Consider the following 21,146-nt stretch of genomic DNA (forward strand, 5'->3'; position numbering starts at 1 on the left):
CGCCTTTGACTTCCAGTCTATTGATGGCTCATAGCAATTCAACAAGGCCATCCCGAAAATAAATAGAAGTATCTTCAATCTTGGTCAAAGATTCCACGCTGTGAATTGTTTTTGACATTATGAATCATTCAAGACAGCTTTCACTATATTCTTGTCGCGAGACGCACGAAAATGGTGCTTGTATTCAGCAACCGCGCATTTTGTTTATTATCAATTTTCATGGTCTCACATAGCCCAGTCTACAACCCAACAGATCTGGGCACTTCGTCTTTGAAAGAAAACAGAGGCAGACAATCATCATAAACAGATTGATACATATGCAGCTCTCTTTGTGCATAAAATATACTCTTAAGCTTATATCCTAGAGCAAGAATGCTCTAAGTGCTTCAATTTTATTCAGATCGCTATCACATTTCGTCGTTCTGCAACACTTACTTGGTAGTGAAGATAGTCTACAGCCGATAAATGAGATTTTAGTTGCCAAAGGTTGTGGTGTCGATAAGATTTCCTGAACACATCCTCAAATCTGCTCAGACCATCGTATTATTTTTATGCATCGCTTCGACTTTCTTTCTTGAGTCTTCCTCCGACAAGATATTAGATTAAGAGGCAGCATTAAAATTCGCAGAAAACATCTGTGATCATTCGGTTATTTTCTACACATCAAGCAGACACAGGGTTGACTAGCTCTTTCATTAAAGAATTCGACACGTGGTGAACGATCAAGAAAAATGAAGGTGTACCAATGTCTATTGGCGGCTGCTTTGGTGTTGCTGAGAGTTGAATCTGTGTCTTTGCGAACCCGGGACCTTTCAGCGGAAGAAAGGTGGAATTTTGAGGATATCATTAATTCAGTTAAAACATTCCTAGAGATGCATCCAGAGAACGACCACAAACTTTTGACGAGACTCAGAGAGGAGAAGGATGACTTTTACAATATGATGAAAATTGTTTTGGAGCAAAAAATATGGATGACCAACCCGGAAAAAAACATGATGCTTCGTCGCTGGGAGCAACTTTCTGTTAAAGAGCGACAAGAGTTTATTGACGATCTTCTCAGATACGACAAGAAGATGCTGGAGCTGTCGTACCATGTCGAGCTCTCAGATCTTCGCTCAAATCGAATTCGCTGGAAAATGGACATCGAAGATCCAATGAGATTGGAAGACCGAGAGGATGTAGAAAAGGAATTGGTGGGCCTCGAAACACGTTTCAACAAGGATGAGACACGTCTGAAAGCTATACTTAAGTACAGGATTGAGAACCTCAAATTCAAACATCAGCTTGATGACCTGAGAGAAAAGTTGAAGAAGGCAGCAGAGGGGCAGGACCTTCATAAACTTACACTTCAAGAAGCATTCAAGACGCTCGATTTTGATGCTCATATTTTTACGGGCCTAAATGATGAAAAAGAGCGAGTGAACGCGATTTTTTCAAGTCTGAAGTACCGCGCTCTTTTCGAACACGCTGAATTACTTTACTCTACTATACAGGGATCTCGTTCATCCTCTTCCGGTGAAGGTGTCTTTGCTCCTTCGCTCTATGCGATGATTGATATGACATGTACATTGCGTGATGTTTTTAATTTCGGTTTCGGTGTTAAAGACTGGCGGCAATCTGAGTACAGCTATGTTGTACTCGCTACACTCATCGATTCCCAAATAAAAAGGCTCATATAGTACTAGTCAAGTCGCCTTAGCCGTCAAAGTGATTTCAACCAGGTATGCCACCGTCATCATGAGGATAAAATCTATCAACTTGAGCTTACTTTCTGCTGCCTTTGGGAATGCCTAAGTCAGCTGCACTTTCATCTTTGATAACTTAGGTAACTCAGATTATCAATACAGATTAATTGATAACTAATTACAGCTTGCTGATCGAATAGAGGCCATTAAAATGTTTTTGATAATATGAAGATCGTTGAGAAGGAAACACTTGCTCAGTGTATAGAATGAATAAAATACTTGATATAAAATGGAGATGATTTAATGAATAAATACTTGATGTAAAACGGAGATGTAGGCGTAATGCTTGGGACTAAGACACGGGAAAAATCGGCCTAATCATGGGAAAGGTAAAGTGCTAGAAGAATTGACAGATTTTCGGAAAATAAACTTGATTTATACATAGCCCAAGCTCTGAGGATGTGAAAGTCAATAAACTGTCGAGCGCGGTACCGATCCATTGGGATCTCTTGTGGTACCATGCTTTCCGCTGATCATGCTTAGCTTGTGTAGTGGCTGGAGGTCTGACTACGTAGACGCTAAACGATCGAGTGATCGCGTCTTTCACATCAGTAGCGGATCCGTCGAGCGGAAGCCGTATTCCACACGAGGGTCTACGACCGAACGTGGATACGAGCGCAGGAGAGCCGCCCTGTGAGCAGCCTCCAATTGATGCTCCTGCGCCTCGTCGAGGCGATTAGTAATCATACCACTTCTCCCGGAAGCTGAGAGGTTGGGGGAGGGGACATTTTGAGCTGGGGTCACGTCGCGCCGTTGGCGCACTTTATCTGCCTCGTCATACCATACTGGAAAAGGAGCGTCCAATTCGTAGTCCAATTCGTAGTCCAATTTCTCCAACTCGGCGTGGAGATTCGTCGCCCGGGGCGGCGTTGTTTTGCGCCTGGTTGCCGAGGGCTTGAATGTGCTTTCCGTGCAGCCGCGGACGTACTGGCCGGAGATGCACCCTGTGCAGAAGAAGAAGGGCTATGCCCGCAGGCGCCCTCGCTACCAGCTATGCTGGGTGTTTTGTGTGTCATAGACACAGTGCTCATATAGCGGAGAAAAATTAAAGTTGTTTTTATGAACGTGAAGGTGTCTCAGACGCGCGAGCCTCAAATCAAGCGACCGTTAAATGTGAATTAAGAATATTCATAAATTTAATGGGGGGTGTAACGGGGTTTCACTTGCCCTTGTAAGAAAGGGTGGGCCGCACAAGAATATGTGATCGTACATAGTTGTATTTTACACAGTTGTGTGTTTATAATTCGGACTTTGGGGTGTCAAAGCTTCCACTGTGCAAATTGCACGGTATCCTTGTTGCACTTGGTAGAACTTGTAGGCACTTACGCAATCGAGTCGCGACAGGACAGTATCCTCTGCGAGGAGCACACAGGTCTGAATACCTCCAGAAAATTTTTAGTATTATAACAGTGGTATAACTACACCGTAATAAGAACCAACCACGTGGCAGAATTGCCACATATTACTATATGAATTAGATAGGAGAAAATATTATATTGATTAGGAAAACTTTGGGTTTAAATATTGGCAGCACAGCCGCAGTTAAAACAATCGAATACACTTTTAATTTCGAACCGAAGTGTTCGTTTGTCTGTTTAAGGCTTTAGTGGTGACCTAACTTTACTCCCGCGAGTTCTCGGTGTTTGAGTATCCGCTATTTCACAAGATGTTGTGTTCGAAGCTGTCGACCGCTGTGTTCCACGTGGTAGTGGATGCCGTCAGTCTTAACAAGAAGAGTTGGTGGCGGACGATATCGACCTGGTTGATCGCCTTCCGGTGACTCGCGATGTTTGTCGGAGCGGCTACTAGCCTTAGAGCAGACGAATACATCACTTCGTGCGACAGTGGACCGCGCGAGCGCTTCTGCGTTCACTTGCGCCGGATCCCGGTACGGCTTCAGCAAGCCCACTTAGAAGACCGGGTAGATGCGCATCCTTCTCGAATGGCTCAGCGTAAATTCCAGGCCTCGTTTGGCCACGAGCTTAAGACGTCTAATAAAACGGAAGACAGAAATTTATCTTAATCTCAGCAGAAACTACATGTGTAGGAAAGCTTTTAGCATTTAATAAAACCAGGTCTTTAACATTAAAATCCTCCATATTTTCTCTGCTTCTTCCATTTGCATATTTATTTGCATGTCTTAGTTTTCAGCCATCGCATCGCGAACGTGTCGTAGGATACTCAGTCTGGTAGGCAGCAAGACATCGACTTTCTTACAAAACGTGAGGGGGCTGAAGTCAGCTAGCCGTTCGGCTATTCCTCCCCTACGCAGCCCTGAGCCATGGGATGTCGGCGTCAGCGGGACGCGAGATTTGATAAGCCCGTTTACGTAGAACGGCGTATAGCCGGTTGATGAATGCACTGCATTGTTCAGAGCAAACTCTACGAGTAGCTATATAGCGCCCCAGCGCTTCGGTGTCTCAGCGCAGAGGCTGCGAAGAACATCTTCATCGACGCGATTCACGCGCTCAGTCTGACCATCAGGCTGCGGATGGTACGCTGTTGACAAAGTCAACTTGGTGCCTAGCACCCTAAAGATTGTAGACCAAAACTTCCTAGTAAAGCGCGGATCTCTATCAAAGACAATTGACTCCGGGGATCCATGTTGTCGAAAGACACGATCGACAAACAGCGTCGCTGTACCCAGCCGTCGGTGGTGTCCGGCACTACCGTAAGATGAGCCATCTTTCAAACGGTCCACAAAGATCAAGACACCGGTGTTTCCCGCCACGTCCTCCAGCAGGCTAAAAAAGTCTATACTCATGGACTGCCAGCTTCCGGAGGGTAGTAGTTCAATGGCCAGCACCGCCGCATTCGGAAAGTATTTCACCCTCTGACACATCTCACACGTGCGCACATATGCTCGTCCATTTGTACAGCTTGGACCACCAGTAGTGGCAACTCACCGAGCTATACGTCTTCTCACGACCGAGATGACCACTGAGTGCGATGTCGTTAGCCTCATAGAGGACATATTATCCAAAAGCTTCATCGTGAGGAACCACAATTCGTGGCGCATCCGACGAACCGTTCCAATAATACAGCAACCCGTTATTTAACGGTTTATGGGTGCACCAACGCGCCGACAATTTCTTGTTTGAATTTCCAAACTCCTTGCATTCCCAAGCCAGGAGCAGTGCTACACACATACTGTCACCCGCGTATGCGGCGCGGATCAGATATGTCAATGACGACGTCGCCGTCGTGACTTGAGCAAGCTCATAGCCCGGTCTGCGTGACAACGTTTCAACCAAAGCATTATGCTTTCCTGGCTTATACTTCATCTCAAAAATATATTCTGCATCGAAGGAGAGTTACTCGGCCATCCGCTGCGAGAGGAGAGGCGACTGAGTCGCAGTGCGTAGTGACGTATAATTTGTGTCGATCACAAACGTCTTGGAGTCAAGCAGGAGCACCCTGAACTTGACAAATGCATACTTCATCGCAAGTAATTCTTTGTCGCGGACTGGATAGTTTATCTATGCAACCTTAAGTAAGCGGGATTGAACCCGATCACCCGATCTCGTCCATCGACGTCTGCTTGCAGCAGTGCACAGTCGATGGCAAAGTCTGATGCATCACAGACGACACTAAAAGGACGATTGGGGTCTGGCAACGCCAATATCGGTGCATGAAGAGAAGTTCCGTTTGACCCTGCCAAAAGCCTAACGATACTCGGTATTCCATCACCGTTCCTTATCCGTCTTAAGGGGATTAGACAATTGTCGTGCCATTTCCGCATAGTTTGCGCTATTCTTATGCAAGTAGCTGGCGAGGCCAAGCCGCTTGCGCAAGTTCTTTTGGCTCTTCACAACGACCAGTTCACAATGGCCTCGACCTAAGCGGTATCCGCTCAAAAGCCACGCTTCTCAATGTAGCACATTAAAATGGGAATTTGTTCCGCGCCGAAGATGGCATCAACATACAGCTTATTCATGCGCTTATACTCGAGCACCGCACACAAATGGGCGACATGTGTCCTCCCGTGCCCCGCGCGACTGCGGACGAACATGTCGTCAATGTAAATCTGCGCATACGCCCGATGGGGCCTAAACAATTGCGGCACACGACGGTTTAATGTTGCTAATTCATTTGACAGACCATAGGGCATCACCAGCCACTCTCAGGGCATCCCGCTATCAGCAGAATATCACTCGCTCTCATTAGCAATCGGTAATAACCATCGACAAGTCGAGTGCGCTGTACTTTGTACAGCCAACCATATTGTTCTGGAGAACATTTTTTCTAGGACTTGGCGTTTGTGCCGGAATGGTAGCAGTGTACAGCTTATTAAAAGCGTGAACGATACGCCACTTGCCATTCGGCTTCCGAAGACGAAATGTGGGTGTCGAATGGGGAGACTTGCTCTCACGCACCATTCCTGCCTCGTATTTCGCTCGGAAAAAGACGTCAATGACGTCAGACTGCTTTTTGGGCAGGGGTCATTGGGGTGTAACGCAGGATTTGGATCCCGGAACTAGGTCAATCTTATGACACACACCTCCGTCCTGTGGTAGGACCGACGGCGGGTCTTTGGAGACGGCGTCTTGAAATTTCTTTATTAAAAGAATAATACAGATCCGATGGATCCATCAAGATCGATGATCTACTTCGGGCGCTCAGCACCTCTTAGTGTCCTCAGGACAGCTTCATCCAGAAGCGGCGACAAGTTCATCTCCTTGTTCGGTCTTATAATGACCACCTCGGCTAAATTTCTTGCCTTCGAGGCACCGCCAAACTCTTCCAAGAGATCATCGTTTAGCTCAAGAAGAGCATCCACCGCGGGAATAGCCTCGAGGGTGACGTCGCCGTCTTTCTCTCCCGTCATACCGTGACTAGGGTATATAGCTGTGCTCTATCGTCTACGGTAGGCACACCCTTGGTCAGGGTCAATGTTCTGCGTCTTGCAGATATCATACGGCTTCGCCGTCTCTTCTCTATAGAGGTATTACGTCTCATCGAAACCAGTGGGAACAGGTACTCGGCGTCGTCCAGTGTCCCCACTTCCTGCTCCATCGGAGCCTTGATGTTATTAACAACATACGACGAAGAGCTGCTATTTCCCCAGTTCTCGTTTAGTGGATAACGTGCCACTCCACGTGCATCACAAGGGCCTCGCCCTTGATACCTCAGACCTCGTCCCACCATGCCAGTTTTGGCACGCAGCAACTGCTCCAATACTTGAGCAGCGCTCGGTTGGTTACGTGCCACTCCACGTTCAGGCCACGAGCCACATTCGGGTCTCTTGTCCAATACCTCTTCGGTGTTTGACAACTCGAATACTTCGATATACAGCACATTGACCGTCCCGGTCTAGTGCCCGTGCCAATAGCGCTTCTGCTTCCTAGTATAGGTGGGTTTATTACTCACCAAAGCTCCACTAGGAAAGGTGCGCGTATCGCCCAAGGTCTTCGACAACCAATCTATCCATGGCTCATAGTGGTACAACCATGCTATACCGAGGATAAAATCATACCTTGCATTCAAGTCTAAGACTAGACAGTCTTCCACGCTATCAAATTCAAGAAACTTGACACCGATGTCCACAGGGACCCTCGGCATAGTGACACAATTACCCGCGCTAAGCGAGCAGTGACGGTCTCAATCAATCGTGCTTTCACCGCCTTAACATACAAGACTTCCTTTGATCGTGGAGCGTCGAACATAATTTCCCGACGCTCTAGATTCGATAATGATTTTTCATGGCTAATCAAAGCCCTTCACGCTCTCTTTTACAACCAGCAAGCCCGGCTTGCTCACACGTTCCGTGTTAAAGAGTACGGAGCTTTTCGGGGCTGGGCCCTGCTGCCCTCTACCTCTTTGAAGCTCAACAGAACTCACTAGTCCCCCAGTAGGGCGCCCCGCGTCAACTGGGTCTTTTCGTTTTTTGACAAATCATACTAGTTAGATGCGGGACGTCGGTTCGACGAGCCTCAAGCTTCTTGCACAAGAGACAACTCGGCCAAGCTTCTTGCACAAGAGACAACTCGTCCAAAGGTGACGGGTGTTTAATCGCTGCCCAGCAGCTGGGGGCTCTCTTGAGGCCCATCGGTTTATGCCCGCTTAACGAGCTATGAGGATGTACACTCCAACCGAGTCGCGCCGACTTGAAGTTGAATCAGGCATTCAATCCGCATTCACCGCTTCTTCAAAGAAGGCGGATGCACTTGGAAATCTTCCGTTCTGGCCACGCCACGGCGGAGTTCCTCCATAAAGACGGTCACTGCGACCGCCTCGGGGAGAGTATCTGCTGCCATCCCGGCAATCAAAGCTCTTAACTCCTAGATAAAGTCCACCAACCCCTTCTTGCCTTGTCGGGCAGCAAGGAAACGCGATCTCACGCGATACGCCTGATTAGGCGGCGAGAACACGCGCAAAAGCTGACGCTTCAGCTCCTTCCAGGAAGAGAACGCTGCTTCAACCGAAGCACCGCACGTTAGTGCCCATTCTCGCGTTCGGGATCCGAGCCTGGATATAGCTAGCGCCACCCGCTGTCGCTCGTTTTCGAGCTTGACGGATGCCATAGCTAGCTCTACCTATCTCACTTAGAGAAGAAGATTCTCTCCATCCTCATCCTCAAAGATCTTAACGCTTACCATGAGCGGCCTGGGTCAGAAGAATCATCCGTCATCGACGGTGGCATCATAGACGCAACGACGCTGACAGCATCTGCTATAAGTAGCCTCTTTAAAGTTTAAAAACGCCTCGAGGCACACGCTAATAACCTCGGGCCCTTGCGCAACAAGGTGCCCCATACCCTCAGTACACAGCATGGACATCAGTCCATTGCGCCCGTCCTGCATGCCCTGGGGCAAATAAAAAAATTCTCCATCCTCACAGAGGATCCGCCGTGACGACTCTGGCTTAGATTGACTACGAGTGTTCCCAAGTGCAGCGGAGCTGCTGTAGCTCTTTGCTTAGAGGAAGCTAAGCTTTGATCACCAACCATACGTTCTTTCAAAGAACCGGATCACAACGCGCTACCTATAAGTACTAAAACCTTACCAAGGCAAACGAACACTTCTGTTCACAAACAAAACTATATTTGATTGTTTCAGATGCGGCAGAGCCGCCAATATCTAAAATCCAAGGTTTTCCTGATTAATACAGTAATTTATAACTTACCTAGTTAATATAGAAATATGCGTTACTACTGGCAATCCTGCAAGGCCCGGCGGCTTCTTATTACGGTGTAGCCACACCATTGCCTGATTACACCAACTTGTGTAATCCACACCTATCTTCGTGCGATCCGTCCTTTCACACAAGGGCACGTGTAATCCCGTTACAAGCTGTGTTGTCAGACCGCAATAATCTTAAGACCACCAGAACCTTGCCTGTTTGAAGTTAAGTGGTAGAATTAAACTCTAAAGACTCACGACTTTCTTTTTTTACTTAACTCCATCAGATGTAGTATCGGAGAACCCAGCTCACAGCTGTAAATATATGCTCTAGCAGGGTCAACATTGGTCATCGCAACATAGAATAGCTTATGTTCGTCTCATCTCCAGACTGCACCCTACAATTGTTATTTTGTGTCGAGTATTGCTCAAAGCTTTAAAGAGGTACTATTGCTACTCATTTTGAACGTTTCTATGTCCTGCGTCAAAGCTGTCGTAGCTTCGTACTCGTACTAAAAAATCTTCTGCTATCGGCAGTGATGGGATCATAACCCTTTCAAAGATTCTACTAGGATAGATATGCGTGGTGCATTACCGCCTATGACTTCGTCGATCGATGGCTGATAGCAATTCAATAAGGCGAGCTTTGGGATTAAATTATATCCCCGATTTAGGTCTAAATTTAAGAGCGTTTCACGCTGTAATTATTTTTGACATCAAGAATGTTGCAAAACACATTCTTGGGTTCAGAGATCGCGCATGTTTCGCTATCAATTTCAGACAGTATCGAGCCGCACGTACCTTTCATGGTCTCTGAAGCCCAGCTTAGTTACAAACCAGCATATCTACCCGAACACATCTTCAAATCTGCTCAGACCAACGTTTTATATCAATGTAAAGCGTTAGCTTTCTTGGTCGTCTTCCTCCGAAGCAGACACAGAATTGACTTGCTCTTTTATTGAAGAATTCGACCCGCGGCGAACAAACAAGAAAAAATGAAGGTGTACCAACGCCTATTGGCAGCTGCTTTGGTGTTGCTGAGGGTTGAACTTGTGTATATGCAAACCCGGGACCTTTCAATAGAAGAATTATTGAATCTTGCGGAAGTCATCGATCCAATCGAAGCATCCAAAACATTGCGTCCAGAAACCTTATATAACGTTGGCCGGGAAGGGTCCAAAATGTGTAGAGCTTTAAGCAATACTCGACACGCAAAACAGTTGTGAGCCGCGGTCTATAAATGAGACGAAAATCAGCTAGCATATGTTGCGGTAACCAATGTTGACCCTGCTAGGGCAGGTGTTTACAGTTTCCCCGATACTACATCTGATGGAATGAACTGATGCAGGTAAGTCTAGAGTCTCCAGAGTTTGATTCTGCTATTATGAGTCAAACAGAAAGGCAATGCCCTGATTTTCTTAAAAGTTGGTTCACTCTTACTGCGGCCTGACAACACAGCAACATCAAGTGATTTATCTATCGTGCGGAACATCAAAACTCATTAAGTTTGTATCGAGATAGTTATACGCTCGTGAACACAGACCACATAAGTCCCAAGGATCTTATTCGCCGCTCAAATTGCCAATTGAAGGCTTTCCTAATTTTGTAGAATTATCGATGAATGCAGAAAAAACGGTAAGAGATCACAGAATCGATACCATGGGTACTGGAATACGAGATAAGACAGCTATCCTTTGTGAATAAAACATTTATGTAGAACGATCGCAAAGCCCCTAGTGTATAATGTAAAACGGCTATATCTTCTCTTCATTTCTCTACTCTAGCCGAGAAAAACTGATTATTCATGGACGAGAGGCCAACCATGGGTGTTCTTTCGGTTTATGACATAAAACTAACTTGATTTCTGGAAACAAATTTTGAATCACACATACAGACTTGTAAGGAAACAGAATGAATTCATTAACATTGTCGTTCGTGCTGCTCGAATCGAGTTAGGTGAGAGAGAGTGTAAGTTTCAACCACTCCGCGCTTAGTTTCTGCGTTGGTAAAGCTGATGGCAAGTAGCGAATTGTGCATGCTAGCAGTAAGCAAATATAGCCAACATCGCGGCTCGAACGGATCTCTTACAAGGACGTGTTACAGAACAGCATTTTAGGTTGTAGACTTTTCTGTACATATAACCTTATTGATAAGTATGATTGATTGCCCATGATTATCAGTGATATTTTTTACTGCATTGAACACCTTTAGCAGAACCACCGCGCATCTCGCGCAGATAATTCTTTCACATTTGAAGCGTCCTTACACATGCACAAAAGCATACGATCGCAGCGCTCCGCCAATATATTTAGCCAAGAACTCACTAATTTAACTCGCTCCAAACCTTGAGTGATATAGTCAGAGCTTGACTCTGCAACTGGTATATCCTTTTGCTAGAAATTAATAAACCCCCATCTAAAGTAGCATGCAGATAGTATCTCACGTGTCCCATGGACCTTTTCACTAAGACCGTCACCCTCATCAATACCGAGTAATTTTGATGATTCACTAACATGTTACTTCTCTTTGATGCTTTAATTTTTACTTTTCCAAGCGGCAACACTGTAGGGTGTTTTACACCATTATCGGGTACATAACCCATTGTACTGTCCTCTTATGAACGGAGATCTTGCTGATATCACGATCATTTCGACATTGCGCATATAATGAATGTTATACGCACGACTGAGCTCAGATATCATCTCCTTGGAATTCTATTGCCAGCATTTCCCCAAGAAGATAATGAGTCAGCAAGCCACGAAAAAATATGGCTTCTGCGACCAACAACCTATGAGTAAGGCAGCTAAGGTTTTTACCGCTAGAAGTGAGATAAAAGGTTGCTCCGAACCAGCACATAACCTGCCTCGTTAATCCCACTTTGACCTCTTCGAGTAATAGGCGCTTTCAAAGTTTCGCCTCTCCTCTGCATGAATTGCACATTCCCTGCCCGCTTTCTTGAACGAAAGTGTTATGACAGAAGTCCAACTAGCGCTCACATAAATTGTAAGCTGGGTTTGCTTGTCTGCAAGAGGAAGAGTATCTCCGAGACTCCGGATATGCATTCAACACTGATATAACTTTTTCTCTCAGGCAAACTCGTAGTTACGCAGTCGGATCAAACGACTTGTGGTGCCTTTAGCACTCAAAATCGGGTATCTGCTTTCTAAAGAAAAATTAGTTGGATACAGAGAATTGTTTGAACACTAATGTGTACACTAGTCATATCCGCAGCATTGTATTGCTTAAAAACGTACGGTTTTAAAATTTCCACCTTTACTCATGGTTTCAAGCTGTTCTTCAGTCCATTCTTCGCGCACATATGACAAATACACACATGAACGTTGGTCATAGCCCGAACAGTATACCCAGATGAAAACACCATACGTGCTTGTAGCCCAAGTAGGACGACGCTTATTACAGTGATAGCAGCCTATATTGGCCACAGATGACCGCAGCTTTTGGGACCACGATTTAGTACGAACACAAATTTAGTCGTAGCACTCATACTTGCCAAAACTTGCTTAATAAGCTAGGGGATTCATTTCAAGCCTACTTTGTCATCTGGACCTTTGTTATAGATCAGGAGATCGACTATCGAGATAAAGTCAGCATGTTTGAATGATTGATGTGACAGTTGAAGTCGAAATTTTTTGGTCAGAAAGCTAATTGTGCAGTGAAGCTTAGTTACATGGACCCTTTTCAGTTGAAATCAAATCAAATGCTAAGTTGATTGACTTTTACATTCCCAGAGCTCGGGGCTATTTTACAACTATTTTAAACCTAATTTTTATTTTTCCCTTTTGTTATTTTTTTCAGCAACTTCATTTCTACAAGCCAAAAATTAATTTTGTACCTTGTCGTAGTCCTAAGCTTAAATAAAGCCTACAACTTCGCTTGATATCAAGTTTCCCCCCCTCAATAACACTTAGCACAATCTATCTGTATTTTATAATCTGAATTACCTTAGTTATCAAGGTAAAAGTCCAGCATTCCTGAATTCCAGTGCGTTGATGTTCACAATGAACAAATCTAGGCTAGGCCGACAACCATCATAAACAGATTTTATACATATGCAACTCTCTTTATGTATTATAAGTCTCATGAGCCTAATTCTTAGTCCAAGAGCTCGAATTTCATTCAAATCGCTCGTTCTGAGTGAAAGATAGTCTAGTGCTAGTTGCAGTGTCGCCTGAACGAATCTTCAAATCTACTCATACAAACGGACTATATAATGTATTGCTTCAACTTTCTTTCTTGAGTCTGTCTTCCTCCGATTAGAAAGAGCAGAAGGCAGCATAAATTAAGGAAAACATCTGTGAAACATTCGGTTATTTTCTGCACATCAAACAGACACAGGGTTGACTTGCTCTTTCATTTAAGAATTTGATACGTAGCGAACGAACAAGCAGAATGAAGTTATACCAATGTGTATTAGCAACTGCTTTGGTGTTGTTGAAGGTTGAACCTGCGTATATGCGAACCCGGTACCTTTCAACGGAAGAAAGGTCGAATTTTGAGCGAGCCGTCGAATCAGCCAGAGCATTCGTAAAGATACATCCAAAGTCCACAGATGATATTCTGTTGGTAAAAGAAAACAAGATAGAACAGCTAAAAACGACCATGGATAAGCTTCAAAAGCTTCAAGAGCAACATCACGGAATTATGGTCCACCCAAATCTTTGGGCGTCACGAATTGTCTACAAAGTCAAGCAATGGATGATGAACAATCTAGAGAAGAAGATACTGAAGCTGTGGTACGAACGTGAGTGCTTACTTCTTGAAACGAGGCGTATTTATAGTCAACGAGACGTACTGCATACACCAAGCTCAGCATACTCAAAAATTGAACGAGCACGCCATCTTGACGTTGAAATGGAAGCCTTCAAAAACAATTACAACTTGGATAAGAAACGACTGAAGGCTCTATTTAACTACAAGATGGAGAACATAACATTGAAGCGTCAGCTTGATGTCCTGAGAGCTGAATTGAAGAAAGCAGCAAATGAGCAGGACCTTCGTCAACTTTCACTCTCTCAAGCATTCGACGCGCTCAAATTTGACACTTCTCATTTTCTAGAGGCTGTGACAAAAAACCGAATCAAAGCGATTCTTACAAGTCCGGAGTACCGCGCTCTTTTCGAGCATGCTGAATTGATTTCATCTCAAGCATCAAAAGTGTCTCATGTAGATACTTTATTTGAAGCGACCGATGCGGCTACTTCTATGGAGGAAATGTTGAAGATCAAATTTCCCGATGAGTTTATCGATCAAAAGTGGCAAAAAGATTCTGCTGTCAGCTCTATTTATCTTGCCACGCTCACGAACCCCAAACTGAAAAGTCAACAGATATCGAGCCAGGTATGCCACCGTCATCATGTTTGAGTTTTTGTGAATGTAATTTATCTAACTTGAGCTTATTTCATAACATTTAAGAATCGCTTACCTTTGGAAATGCGTTAGGCAGCTGGACTTTTACTTTGATAATATTTAGACAATCAATACAGATTGAGTCTTACTTGCTGATCTATATAATGTCATTGAAGTGTTAGGCAAAAAATACACATAAATAGCCCTGAACCGTTAGCTCGTGGAGAAGATAATTCTGCTTAGTGTAATTGAGGAAGAAATGAAACGGAGTTGTAGGCTTGAAGTTTGGGACTTAAACACGCGGAGGAAATCGACAGAAAGATGCAGAATCATTTATTGGCTAAATTGTTGGTCAAATAACGTTATTTTTGAAAAATAATAATGGGTGTTTGTCGGCTATTTTTTGCGATTCAGTACTCACTTTATGCATCATTTTATACCTGTTTGATAACACTTAAAATTTTGTGTGGTTTACAGAACACGATAATAACGACAACTCTCACATAAAAAAAATAACTCGGACGCTATAATGGCCCTCGGTAAATTTATCCGTCATTACCTGGATCGCGAACCCATGGTGGTAATCTCGTGTGCTATCGGCGTCATTGGCATCACTATGCCCATGGTAGTTGTACCCATTCGGCGATCTCTCGGCCTTCCCACAGATCAGTATGATGGCCCTAACATTCCAGACTACATGAAGAAGTCACGCGGCCACCTAACGACGCCCGAAGCTGCTACAGGAGCGTAATCATTAGGAAGTGTAATTTGATGCTTCTGGATGCATCTGCTAAAATTGTTGATCAACAAGCATGTGCCAACAAAACGCAGGTATTGACAAATATATCAAGAAGTGGAGGATGAACGCATGAAATATGTGAAATCGCTTAAATTCAGAACATTCTTATAATTTGTCAATTAAAGAACTGCACTAGAAATCCATCGTCCTATATATTAACAGCTCTTTATTTCTGAATGGGATCTAAAAATAAGGTCCAGATCACAAAGTAGACTTAAATTTAATTCCCGCAAGTTTTTGACAAGTATGAGTGCTATGACTAAATCTGTGTTCGTACCGACACAGGTGCGCGACGCTTGGTTCCAGAAGCTGCGCTCATCTGTGGCCAATAAAGGCTGTTTCGATTGTAATAAGCGTCATCCAACTTGGGCTACAGTCACATATGGCGTCTTTATTTGTCTAGACTGTTCGGGTTACCATCGACGTTTAGGCGTGCATTTGTCATTTGTGCGCTCGATTGACATGGACGAGTGGACTGAAGAACAACTTAAAACAATGAGTGAAGGTGGAAATGCTGAAGCTCGCAAGTTTTTTAAGCAATACGGTGCTGCGGAGATGACAAGTGTACGAGAGATTGACATATTTAAGCTTTTTTTCTAGAATTTTCAGGTCTACTGTTCCTTTACATGCAGATTGAAGCCAAGTACAATTCGAAAGCGGCGCAGATGTACAAGATTGCATTGGCTAAAAAGGTAAAAGCATCTCGACTACAAATTTCTGCTCCAGAAGAGGAGAAGGTATGACCGATCAACACATTTATGCTTTCTAAAGGAGTTCATTGACGCTGTTATTGTGTACAAGACTTGTGACAATGAAATTGATGGATTGGAAGCGCTCGTTAAAGACGTTGAGATTGATAACGAGAAGACAACTGCTACTGCGCTGCATGGACACATGCAACGCGAAGTTCCTACTGCGGCTCCTACTGTGAAAAAGATATCGCTTGCTGCACGTCATCCATCTGCTGGTCTACTGAGCGTCAACCGCCCAGTGGTTTTACTTGGGCAGAAGGATGGTGAAAATCCAACGCCATCTATTACAAAATCTACGCAAATCAAGGTATGACATGCAGTATCTTAAATATCTATCCTTCATTGCACGCTCAATGTTATGGTCTTTGTGTTTTTTATCTCAAAGTCATCTCGTTTAGGAGCTACGAAGCTGTCCACAGGTGGTAAAGCGACACGTCTTGGTGCGACGAAGCTCCCTGCAGGGGTTAATGATTTTGATTTTGACGATATCCCATTTGAGGTTCGAGTTGAATTTCTCGAACGGAATTATCACTAGTGACGCTTACATATTGTATCTACAGAATCCACCACCACCCGCTCCAACTGCTGAAGAGATTTCAGCCGAAAAACAGATAAAAGATGACGAAGCTTTGGCACGGGCATTGCAAGAAGTTGAAGAGTAAGTTATACCTTTGCAGCTTCTTTTTAATTTGTGAATGTTAATTCTAACATGCTTCATGTTGTAATATATAGTGAGCGCACGTCAGCTAGTGCCTTACCAGCACCAACGTATCAAGCTGCACCTATGCAGACGCCGACTTTGGACAAATACAAGAATGCCAAGTCAATTTCTTCCGACAATTTTTTTGGTGGTGAGGCACAACAGTTGGACAGTTCGCAATTGGCACGATTTCAAGGCTCCCAATCGATCTCGAGCGATGCATTTTATGGCAATAATTCTCGTGGTCGAGCAACGTCTGGAGAGTGTAAGTTTATAATGTTATTACTGATTTACTCTGTGAAAAAGTTTTTCACTTTTTATTGTTTGGTCAGTAACTGATGAAGCAGCTTATCAGTTACAACTGATGAAGGATAGCATGGCGAACAAGGCGGCAAAGGTACTAACATTGACTATTATTGCATCTAATCGAATATTGCTCATGTATTGTGATTGTCTAGCTAAAAACCATGACTAGCGGCTTTTTTAACGATTTGCAGAGTCGCTATACTTAGCAATAATATTGCAGAAGCTTGTTTAATTTGTCCACGTGGCACTATTCTAATCTGGACAATTAATATTGCCGGATATCACCATTTTTACTATATAATGTATACCTTTCAAGCTTGATTACTTCACAAATGGGTAATAACCCGTTAGATCCGATACATCTCGAACACGTGTCTACCGTACCCGCACTTCTGAATATCCGTTGACCAGCTGATTAATATGTGGAGCGTTAAGCCTATTCTGCTGCTGACTCTTATGACCGTGGCTGTTCTGGCGGATGACAAGGAGTGTGAAGGTACTTAATTTGTTATTATATGTGACAACACACAGCGTCTGACAACTACTTGACAGTGTGTATCAAGGTTGTGGATGAAATAAAGTCGACGTATGGTCAATCATTGGAGAAAAGTCCCAAAGGAAATTCGCAGTCACTTGCTGAAAAAGCTGTAACGACGCATTGTGGAAAAAAACTCAGTTCTAAGGATAATAAACTGGTACGAAATGTGCTGAAGCGGCTAGAGAAAAGTACAGTGACAACTAACTGTTGTTTGTCTAGTGTTATAACTTGGAGCCATTAAAGAAGGATGTTGCTCGTCAAGTAGCATTTAAGAAGGATTCGATGAAGATATGCAAGTTATTGGAGAAGAAGAATCCTGATTTTTGCTCCATGCGATACCGTACGACTTTGTAATTGGAGATTCTCTTGTTATGCCTTTGACTGACTTTTTTCATGAAATGTAGCTGTTAAGACGGACGCAAACACAGACTATTCTAAAATGCGTGTGAAGCAGCTACGTAAGATTCTTGGTGAACGCGGCGTTGAATGCGTAGGATGCGTGGAAAAGAGCGACTTTATTGCTAAGATTAAGGAAACTGAGTCGTTGCACTCGGAGCTGTAGATCACAAAAGTCAAGCTGGTCAAGTCAGTAGCAAATTGGGCCGAGTCTATACTAGAATGATATGAATGAGTTTTGGTACTTTGAAACCCCAACTGCTCAAAAAGATATCTATAAATTTGTGAAGAGTGTGCTCATGTTATGTATTAGTCCTATCCTCATCGAGAAATATGACCATGGAATTAGAAATGTCTGCCGTAGTAGTTTAGGTTATGATTTGTCAATAACTAAGCTGATTCACGAAAGGTAGGACAGGAACTGCTGTGAATAGGTGGGTTCAAATCAGAAGAGCAAGTTGCATTAAACGAATTTCTAATTTAGTAAACATCAAAGTTGTCGACATTCATGCAGCTTCTCGAACGGCTATTTCGGCAAAGTATCTACGAGCGAATGCATTTTGTCGCCCGCACGACTCTTATAGTGTGAGTCAATTCTTTTTCATATCAACCAGAAGGAACAAAAAGTCGTTTCTATCCTTTAACAGAAAGGAGGCATATTCCAAAATTTATTTAAGACAGATAAAAATAACAAGATAAAATGGTTTAATATTTTCTTGATAAACGATAAGTTATAGCAGAAAGACTATCGCGTCTACGATAAACGTGTCGTCCTGGACTGAATGTAAAATGATCTTGACGGCTTCAGCTTACAGGCCAAACTGCGCAGATTGTAATATCTGTACCAACGCTGAACCAACTAGCACAAATACGAAAAAGCCAAACAGGATAGGACCCACACTATAGCCCTTGTCTTCCTGTTAATGATCGATAAACAATGTTAATAATCCGAAGCACATAGTATCTATAACAATCTCAAATACCTTTTTAGGCTGTGACACTTGGCCTCGCTTTGTAATGTTGGCAAGATGTTTCTCGGAGCGTAAACGCATTCGTAACGAGTTGGCCATGGTCACCGACGTCTTTATGTTAATGTCAAAATGGAAGTCTCGCTAATCAAAAATAGCACTCGCCACGTGGCTACAGATCCCATAACTATTTCATGTAGAAAACACGAGACTCAAAGTTGAAATTTTTGGAAGATAATTTTAATACAGAAATCAAAATATTATTATTAGCAACGCAATATATTTTGATCAAAAAATTAACTATGCAAGCAAAGTAGAAATTCTAAGGTCTGTGTAAGCCTACTGGCGCGTGTTTATCTCGCTAGCCAACCTATTTTCGAGCAGCATATGACTCTCAGGAGCAAGACCAACGCAGGCACGAAAGATGTTGATCATGCACTCGCGCTGTGCAAAGAGTGCGTTGACAACTGGTGTCCCGCGTGGTACAAGTGGCGCCTTGAGCATATAGCTAAGTATGGACAAAACCGAGTGCATGTGCTCAAAGTCCTTTGCGCCTTCCTTTTTAATTGTAATGCGCTCTGCAAGCTCACACACAAGTACGAGATCCAAAATTAATGGCGTTGCCAATAGCGAATCTTCACATGTGTTGTGCATTGAAATGGTGTTGTTTCCATTCATAAAGATCTTGGACGTGTACTCGTCGAGTGCACGCTTGCTATCGCCTACGAATGGCACATACTTGATCACTACCACATGGTCTGGGTGTTCATTCTCCTTGTATAGCAGGCGGTTTGAGGCCACCATATCGTCAACGACGTTCGACTTGGAGATTTCTTTCGAGCGAAACTGCTGCGGCGCAGAGAGATTCTTGCCATCATTGTTTCCCAAATGATTGTAACTTACAATTGATGTGGGTTTGATACCAGCCGAGACAAGGAAATCCACCAATACCGACTTCATCTTAGTCTGGCCCGACTTGAAGTCGTCACCACCGATAAAAACCTTTTTTTCTTCGGCCAAATCCAGCACACCGGGCACGAAAGTGTTTTGTGGGCTACCATTAATGTACGAACAGCCTTCGAGGATCGAAGCTACGGCAAAAATGGTCGAGGGAGACACTTCATCTTCATTTGTTTGAATAGACTTCAGTAAATTAGCCGAAGTATCATTTATACCCGTAACGATATCGGAAAAACGCTCCGTATTGGCAGACCACAGCACAATAACCTTGTCAAGTCCATTGTTTTGCTTAAAGTCACGAATTTGCTGACGAAGAGCATCGAGATTTTCTTGCTTTGAGCCTTTTAGCAAATTATCAGCACGATCAGCCTGGTTAGCAGCAATAAAGTCCGGATAATAAATCGATGGCAATGGCTTGATCTTTTCAAGGTACGGCACAAGCTGACGCTGCAAGTCATGGTCAAGTACTTGCGCGCGCTTCATAGCCTCAGCCATATTAAGTGATGAGATATCCCAGCCACCAATAACTAGATCATTAGGTGCGGCCATAGGCAAGAGATTATGAAACGGAATGTAGACGCCCTCGCCATTAGCATTCGTGCCAAGACGTACAGTCGAGGCCTGTGTAATTGAGCCAAAGTAATTGGGATGCTGCACCCCTTCCTTCGTATTCCACGTAATTTGGTGCTTATTGGCAATAACACTGGCCACTAGTGTTGATCCATTGTTACCACCAAGACCCACAATCATAACTCCAACTTTCGGTACCTTCCGTTGTGTCTTAAACGTGTACTTTTCTTCAACAGGCGTAGCTACTGTGCCTTCAACTCGTGTGGTCGTGTACGTATACTTGGAAGTGATTTCATCCTCTGTATAGACGACATTTGGACTATTGACTGTAAAGGGCTCGCGAAAGAAGTCGGAAGTGGCCATTGGCAAGAGCGTGGAAGAAGTGAAGTGGCTTGAGTAGTAGAAAGAGAATTTCAAAGTGACTTGAGATTGTATTCTACAACATTAGACCCTGAGAAAAGTGATAGCCTCTCTTTAAGATATTGTTTCCTTGACATCTTGTCATGACACTTAAGAACAAAACTAAATAAGGACCTCTGAGGTTTTCGAACAAATGTAGGGTTTTGGACCTTACAAGGGCTAGGCTTGGAATAAGACGCTTCTCTTATCGGCAATAAATCAGAATGATAAGAGCAAGATGCAGCTGTGGTAAAAGCTGAAGCAGAGATCAGAACGGACGGCATATTTCACATATTAGAACGTAGCTGGAACTTGGTTTTCTAGATCTTTCTTGCACTACATTCAATCTTTCTTGATGATAATTATCTTGAGACACTTTTTGATCAAATCCAGTGGTCGCTACTGAGGTGTCCTCGGAAGATTCGAAGTTTGGATACGATACTGATGATGGGATATAGACGAAAGTGTGCGATAGCTTGTGGTATAGAATATTAATGACTCGTAGCTCATCCACGATTACAAAGT

At 43.7% G+C, this 21,146-nt stretch overlaps 5 protein-coding genes across 5 annotated transcripts; 3 read left to right on the forward strand and 2 right to left on the reverse strand.

The window, feature by feature from the left end:
- Nucleotides 1–731: 731 nt before the first annotated feature.
- On the forward strand, nt 732–1,679 carry PHALS_12920 (RxLR-like protein; the record flags this gene model as incomplete). The annotated part of the gene is made up of 1 exon (XM_024728568.1): nt 732–1,679. One exon carries the CDS (start codon nt 732–734, stop codon nt 1,677–1,679), a length of 948 nt encoding a protein of 315 aa, XP_024579033.1.
- An 11,807-nt stretch (nt 1,680–13,486) lies between these two features.
- Nucleotides 13,487–16,996, forward strand: PHALS_12921 (adp-ribosylation factor gtpase-activating; the record flags this gene model as incomplete). The annotated part of the gene is made up of 9 exons (XM_024728570.1): nt 13,487–14,224; nt 15,318–15,596; nt 15,665–15,769; nt 15,834–16,091; nt 16,170–16,283; nt 16,345–16,442; nt 16,517–16,749; nt 16,817–16,881; nt 16,943–16,996. 9 exons carry the CDS (start codon nt 13,487–13,489, stop codon nt 16,994–16,996), a joined length of 1,944 nt encoding a protein of 647 aa, XP_024579034.1.
- Nucleotides 16,997–17,210: 214 nt separating this feature from the next.
- PHALS_12922 (RxLR-like protein) lies at nt 17,211–17,890 on the forward strand (the record flags this gene model as incomplete). The annotated part of the gene is made up of 4 exons (XM_024728571.1): nt 17,211–17,286; nt 17,343–17,485; nt 17,548–17,668; nt 17,733–17,890. The coding sequence occupies 4 exons, from the start codon at nt 17,211–17,213 to the stop codon at nt 17,888–17,890; spliced, it is 498 nt and encodes a 165-aa protein (XP_024579035.1).
- A 643-nt stretch (nt 17,891–18,533) lies between these two features.
- On the reverse strand, nt 18,534–18,794 carry PHALS_12923 (stress-associated endoplasmic reticulum protein 2-like; the record flags this gene model as incomplete). The annotated part of the gene is made up of 2 exons (XM_024728572.1): nt 18,534–18,641; nt 18,708–18,794. 2 exons carry the CDS (start codon nt 18,792–18,794, stop codon nt 18,534–18,536), a joined length of 195 nt encoding a protein of 64 aa, XP_024579036.1.
- Nucleotides 18,795–19,031: 237 nt separating this feature from the next.
- On the reverse strand, nt 19,032–20,585 carry PHALS_12924 (inositol-3-phosphate synthase; the record flags this gene model as incomplete). The annotated part of the gene is made up of 1 exon (XM_024728573.1): nt 19,032–20,585. The coding sequence occupies one exon, from the start codon at nt 20,583–20,585 to the stop codon at nt 19,032–19,034; it is 1,554 nt and encodes a 517-aa protein (XP_024579037.1).
- Between the last annotated feature and the right edge of the window lie 561 nt (nt 20,586–21,146).

The sequence above is a fragment of the Plasmopara halstedii genome, assembly GCF_900000015.1.
Source record: "Plasmopara halstedii genome assembly, contig: Scaffold_650, whole genome shotgun sequence".
Taxonomy (NCBI): Eukaryota; Oomycota; class Peronosporomycetes; order Peronosporales; family Peronosporaceae; genus Plasmopara; species Plasmopara halstedii.